Source organism: Pundamilia nyererei, unplaced genomic scaffold (assembly GCF_000239375.1).
Source record: "Pundamilia nyererei isolate P.nyererei 1_Seehausen unplaced genomic scaffold, PunNye1.0 scaffold00015, whole genome shotgun sequence".
Classification (NCBI taxonomy): domain Eukaryota; kingdom Metazoa; phylum Chordata; class Actinopteri; order Cichliformes; family Cichlidae; genus Pundamilia; species Pundamilia nyererei.
In genome coordinates this window covers 2,473,691-2,480,581 of record NW_005187416.1, presented here as the reverse complement: position 1 = coordinate 2,480,581, position 6,891 = coordinate 2,473,691, and the positions used below count along the sequence as shown (strand labels likewise).

The following is a 6,891-nucleotide window of genomic DNA, read 5'->3' as shown; positions in this document are numbered from 1 at the left end:
AAGGAAGGAATACAGGTAGGAAAGATGAATAGAGGGATGGATGGATGGATGGAAAAAGCAATGTAAGGAAAGAAGCAGCAGGGAAAGCAAGAAATGAACCAAGGAGGCAAGGAAGAAGAGAAGGAAGAAAGGAAGAGGCAGGAAAAAAATGGTGAAGGGTGGAAGAAGGTTTAAAGGGAAGGAGACAAAAGAAGGAAGGAACAGAGTAAGCAAGGAATGGAACAAGGAAGAAAGGAAGTAGCAAGGGATAGAAGGAAGGAAGAGAAAATGAAAATAGAGGAATAATAGGCAAGAGGAAGAAAATGGAAGAAAATAAAACTTAACCAAAGAACGAAAGGAAGTGAAGGGGAAATAGAAGACAAAGTAAGAAAATAACAAACACATCTTATAAGGAAGGATATAAGGGGGAAAGGGTGTGTGTAGTGAACAAGAAGAAAAATAGAAGGGAGAGTTGAAAGGCAGAGAGGGATAGAATAAATCTGTCTTTTGTTGTTTTGGTGTGCTTAGCTGCCGTGGATCTGTTTTTAAAGGCTTCAGAAGATCATTTTCAGGGAGCAGTGATGTTTGACAGTTTCTCTTCTTCTTGGTTTCTGTTTTAGACTAACTACATTACAGCCTGTGTTTAACCACAGCCTCTCAAGCAGAAGTGAATGATGATGTTGCTTTTCCTCTTTCTTCCTTTTCACTGCGAGTTTGCATGCCGAGTCTGGAATAGCTTCAGATCGTAATAACAGTTGGGAAATCCTTTATTTGTCAGATTTCCAAATAGCACTTCTGTTTGGGTGAGAGGACTTCCTGTTTGTTTGGTTATTTGTGTTTCACTACAACACCTGAGAACACACTAAAACTCCATCTTCCTGAGATAAATGCAGTGCCCTTATGCAATGAAAGCACTTTGTTTTTATTACTTCACCATTCTTTGCTCCTGTATTTTTACCAAAGTGTTAACACTGTACAATCAAGTGGCGGAGGTAGGTTATGCAATCATATGCATAATCATTTCGTACATCCCAGGTGGGCCGTATGCAGTGGAGGATTTCAGTTTGCTTTTGTCTTCACTTACCCCCAAGCACCCCAGTCGCAAATGTGTTTCTAGAGTTAATGTTATGTGCTGGAATGCCGTGAAAACATTTCAGGGACTTTCACAGCATTTCATTTACCGGCTCCATCGATTTGTCCTCCAGTTCACTTCCTCAAGATAAATGTGGGTGGAACAAGTCTTCAGCTTAATGATCCTTTTGGTTTGCTTGTTCCTCCTCTCTGAAAAAAAGTGTTGTTCCTGAAATAACATACAGGTGTGTTTCTACTTCAAAAAGCTGGAAAAAGTCCCCACTAGTCTGGGTGGTTAGGGATGTTTTACATGTTTTATATTAAAATACACCCTTGTAAAATAAAGCATTGCAAAAGTAGTTTTTTCCGTTTGCAGCATGCCGAGGTCCACCCACGAATCTAAACTGACCCCTTGAGCCGACATTTGACATGCACTCATTGAAAGGGCGCCCAATTTTTAGAGCATTGTCTACATGTAAATACTGTTTTACTGTGCATGTGCATGTTTATCTTGTTTTTCGACAACAGACTTGCACCATGTTACTGTTTGCATGAGACGATTTTCTCCAAACGTAAGACTTCTCGCTCTTTGTTCAACTTTGATAATAATAACCATTATCTCCAGACTTCTGATTGGCCATCATTTCTATATTTTTAGAGTAATAGGGTTTTCTTGCCCTTGACAGTGCTGAAATCATCTTTTGTGTTTCCATGTGGAAGTGGATATTTTGCACATAATCACATAATCTCCACTTAACTGTTTTCTCTTTGAAGGTCTGGTATTCACACCTCAAGTTACCTTTGGGACTTAATTTATTAAAGATCCCTATTTATGTCCTTTTGGGCTCTGCTGGAGGTCTCTTCCTGTCAAAAGGGAGTTCGCCTTCACCACAGTTGCCAAGTGCTCCTCATAGGGAGATATTGGAATTGTTGAGGTTGTTGAAATTAGTTAAACTGTAACTTCTTTTTTTTTCTTTTGCCTGCTTTTTCTAATTTCACTAAAACCTCGACTGTTGTTTGGGGTAAAATACTCCTCTTCACAGCTGTAATCTTATTTAAAACATGAGAAACTGGTGGTGACAGACAGATCTCACAAATGCCATAACCCAATATGTCAGGGCACAGATGCCAAACGACAAAGCAGAGCTCAAAATGTCTTCAAAGATTTCCAGCCCATTCTGAGAAGCAAGCGCTTACTAAGAAGCAAGCCCGTGCTAAGAAGTGAGGTTTCTCTGAAAGTCTCTCTTCTTAGAATCTGTTAACACTAATGGGAATGTTTTATGCTGCTAACATTTTGCCATTAAATACAATGTTTATCTAGATACAATACTGTGCAAAAACTTCTTCATATTTATCTAGGAAGATTAGAAATGGGTGCAATGATTTATTGAAACATGCAAGCATGCATGAAGCTACAGTATAAGCTACAGTTCTAATGAGCTTTTCAGTATTTGGTATGATGACCTTTGTTCTTCAACACAGTCGAACTTTCTTACAATTTCTTTAAGTAGTCTTCAGGACTGGGTCTCCAGCCTTCTTAAAGGACATTCAAAGCTCTTCTTTGAATTTTAGCTGGTTGTTCTTCTGTTGTCTGTCACGATCCCACACTGCTTCAGTATCGTTGAAATCTGGGCTCTGAGGAGACCAGTCTGTGACTGATAGTGTTCCTCTGTGTCTTCTTCTATCCAAGTAGGTTTTTAGTCTTTCACGATGGTATTGTGTGATGGATTAAAATCAGATGGTTCCTTTTTGCGTTTATAATTCTATTGAATTTTGCACCAATGGCTGAAATCAGCCCCAAACCACGACAAACGCCATGTTTTTCAGGTGGCTCTAGACCCTCACAGTCATATCGCTCTCCTGACCTTCTCTGGACCTCCTCTGTAAGACCTGATGATCAGTCTGGTTCTTGTTTAATTTGGCAAACTTCACCTCTTTTCTTCCTGTTTCCCTTCCTCAAGAATGGCTTCTTCACTGCCCCCCTTCCACTGAGGCCATTTCTGATGAGGCTTAAACAAACAGTAGGTGGATCAGCTGAAGAGCCCGATGCATCTCGCTGGTTCTATGTCAGGTGTTTGCTGTATTTTTTTCGCATTTCCTCAGGACGTGACTTTCAGATACTGTTTTTTTAGGCCTGTCACTTTGTCCTCCATTTGTCCAGCAAACAAGACAGAAACAATGGACACAAAACATTTTTTATCACCTCTATAAGTTTACACAAGTGACTACCAAATCATCACAGAATGTTTGCAAAAGTTTTATTGCATTACTTCTAATAGCTTAAATGTATTTTGTGAAAACATGCTTTCCTACTACACACTATAAGCTGCAAAGCGCTCGCTGTACTTCTGGGACAGCTGGAGTAATTGCTGGACTGCAGTGACCGACTGTCAACCTTATCGACACGCTGCAAATACGTGACTGTATTTTGCTGATTATTTTGTGTTGCGGAGCAGAAAAAAAATACTGTATTGTTACTGGACTGAATGCCACAACAACAATGAAGGCCTGAAGCAAATGTAGCAGAGATGAGATGTGACAGACACTGTGCACACAAGCCAAAAGATCTATTCACACACAGAAAACACCTTTATTAACCATTTTCCAGAAACAATAGACTGTGAGAAAAGCATCCATGCTTCCAAAACAGCGCAACCTATTTCTTCTTGGAAACTGAAATTTGAATTCAGCACCTGTCCAGTTATTTTCACTGAGAGTCTGATTGCATCACGTCCCATACAGTCTACTGTATTAGTGATGCATATTAACGTACATACAACATCCTAATGCTGTGCGGTTCCTAAAGGCTGCATGTTTTCCTCAGTATTGCAGCTGATTATGCAGCGGAAAAGCACTTGAAACAAACAGTATTCCCCAACACAGGCATGCTGGAGCCGTGAGTGTGAATCATGTCATGTTAGGGCGGTGGGCGCTCTCTGCATTTATTGAAAGCATAGGTCTGCAGGGAGCACCAATAATTGGCTTTCATTATAAACTTAATGAAATGCTGGCGAAGAATATAGATCTCCAGTAAAACACAAAGCTCATTTTGTGGCCCCGTGCACCTTTTGACTGCAAGAGACCTTTCGGTTCCCCATCAATCATTAGCTTTTGTGACTGTAGCCTACTGTGTTATATTATAAATCCACGTCTTTATTGTTGTTAAGAAAGGACGCCGTCTTGCACTGAAAAGAGGATTTGTTTTGTTTGTGTGTTCAGTGGAAACAAATGCAAAGTGGGCACATAATAGAAACCAGTAAACAGGCGGAAAGGACAATGCGCCACAGCACAGTTCGATTCGTGCTGCACTAATTGAGTAAATAAGACGAGCAAATGGAGATGTGTTCAAGATGAATTCGTGACTGGGCCTTAAATGACTTTGACATGATGTCAAATTTTTCTTGACGTCTTCTCACGTAGAGTTTCCCCTTCCATCTTAGTATGTTTGAATCTTTTGATCCGTGCACGGTCGAACGCGTCCTCGTGTATAATTATCTCATCATTTCCTGTCATGCTGCTAGAGTCTGACAATGATCCCTGCAGAACTACTTGGTTGAAGCTTCAGTGCTCTGAGTGCTGTGGTCCTACAGATTTAGCAGCTGTGACTACAAAGTACAAATTGAAGCCCTGTGAAGGTGGATGGTGGAAAATGACTGGTTTTATGGCTTTAAGCCTCCTCTCAGCAACAAACCCTAACCTAAACCTCGCTCTACTCATGTCCTCCTGCACTTCTCTGTTCTTGTCATCTCAGGATTTCAGTGTGTGATGAGGACAAATTCCGCCACAACGAGTTCATCGGGGAAACGCGAATCCCTCTCAAGAAGCTGAAGCCCAATCAAACCAAGAATTTCAACAACTGCCTGGAGAAACAGTTACCTGTAAGTTCACTCCATCCCACACACACAGCTGCATTTTTATGTTGTTTAAACGTGATCGTGTTGTTGTTTCTTGAGGGGCTGTACTCACAGCAACATTTTAGATCCTAAAGATTGTGCCAATATTACAGACATGGCTTTGCTGTCTGATAGACATGTTATTAAATGCCATGTGGAAGTTTAAGTCAAAATTTCCACCAAACAAGAAGTTCTGTATGATTTGTCATATCGTATCATCTTATCGATTATAACAAAAATAAATAAACAAAATCTTCCTGATGAAGAGAAAACCAAACACATGATTTGCATTACATTGATGACATTTTAATCCATGTTTGTTTTTCCAAATGTGCAAATCACCATGCAACAAGTGACACTGAATTTAGATGCAAATATAGGTGTGACAGCCCTTTAGTTATCAAATTAGTGGGCAGTTTAACCTAATTCGATTTGAAAAACAACAACATACATTTCACATCTTTACTGCAATAATCTGATAGATATTTCTTGCTTTGTAAAGCTCACTTTTCCTCTTTTTGCACATAGAAGCAACATATTTCTGTCCCAGGTGCAGTTTTTGCCAACGTATCTCAGTTTTGACCAGACTGCTGTTTCACCCTACTTTCATATTACTTCTTACTTCTTGGATCCTTAGACCAAATTGTAAACCTTACTGTGTCCGGTATACATCTGCCTAGCTTAAGATTAAAGAGTAATTTAGTCATCATTACAAAGCATAAGGTTGTTCCAGTATATTTCCAGTGGAGTCACTTTATTCTGCTAAGAAAAACACTTCAAATACAAATCTGTGAATAAATAAATTGATCATAAGAAAGAAGCTAACACTTCTGATAAACAGCTCATGTCAGCAGAGCAGAGCTGACATGACCTGCTTAATTAAATAAAACTGCCTTGAGAAACAGTAAGCTTGAAGTCATTGTGTTTTTTCATTATTTATTTGTGTGTAACAGTGTAACTGCATAGCATGTAATACTCAACATTATACTCTGCTCAGTGCAATATCTTACGTGTAGGCCGAGACCATAATCATCAGCAGCAGTCCATCATTTTCAGTGTATTAAGTGACTCAAGTGTGGGTTAGACTTGGCAAGCTTGCTCATGTTCACAAAGACCAGCTTGATTTTCCACATCTGTTGCACTGTATGACCATCTGACTGGGAGTGATGGGCCGTCAAGGCGGTGTAACTTTGACGACGTCTCTCTTCAACATGCATGAATAATTGATTTCATAATGCTGTGCCGATTTGATCTCTGCTTTTACCTCCCAGGTTTCACAGTCCGTGCCGGTGAACTTTCAAAACATCTTTATCCTTCACCTACGTTTGACATTGATGCCTAGGAAAAGTGGGAGAACCTGTGCAATTTTAAACTGCACCAAACTTTAGTTTGCATTAAGTAAAAGGTGACCCGTTATTATCCACATTTTAATCACAGTTAGTGCATTATGTTGTTTAATTTTGGTGGGGGGTTTTTAAAAAGGGAAAGAAACTGTTTAGGTATCCCCAAGAGATCGGAGGTCTCAGACCTTAATGAGCTTGTTAAGACTTTGGTTTGTTCACAATAAAGTTCAGGTTATGTAACTTTCAAAGCTTTATAAGCACACTGACTCTTCAAACCTTGGCTCTTCTGGCCTAGCACTCTCAAAACTGAAATAATTGATACCCACTAACCAGACGAAGCAGCTAGTAAAGTGTTTTCAGGTATCTGTTTCATCAGTTTGTAATGTCAACTAAGAAACAGCAGTTGACAGGAACAATGCACCTGAAGGTAAAGTCTGAACCACTAAAACCATTTCAGAGAGGGTCATAAACCCTTGTTTTGAATGTAAAAGTCTTTCAGGAAGATTTATCAAAATAGTGGTGCACTGTCCTACCGTTCATTAACACTAGGGATGGGTATCGTTTAGGTTTTATCCGATACCGGTGCCAAACCGGTACTTTTGAAA

The 6,891-nt window shown here is 39.7% G+C and overlaps 1 protein-coding gene across 2 annotated transcripts in view; it reads left to right on the top strand.

The window, feature by feature from the left end:
* The window catches only part of doc2b (double C2-like domains, beta), a 174,726-nt gene that overhangs the window by 131,416 nt on the left and 36,419 nt on the right, over window positions 1-6,891 (top strand). For both annotated transcript variants that reach the window (XM_005725413.1, XM_005725412.1), the window contains one exon: window positions 4,802-4,928. In XM_005725413.1, the coding sequence (XP_005725470.1) occupies window positions 4,802-4,928 (127 nt within the window). The remainder of the gene's footprint in view (window positions 1-4,801; window positions 4,929-6,891) is intronic.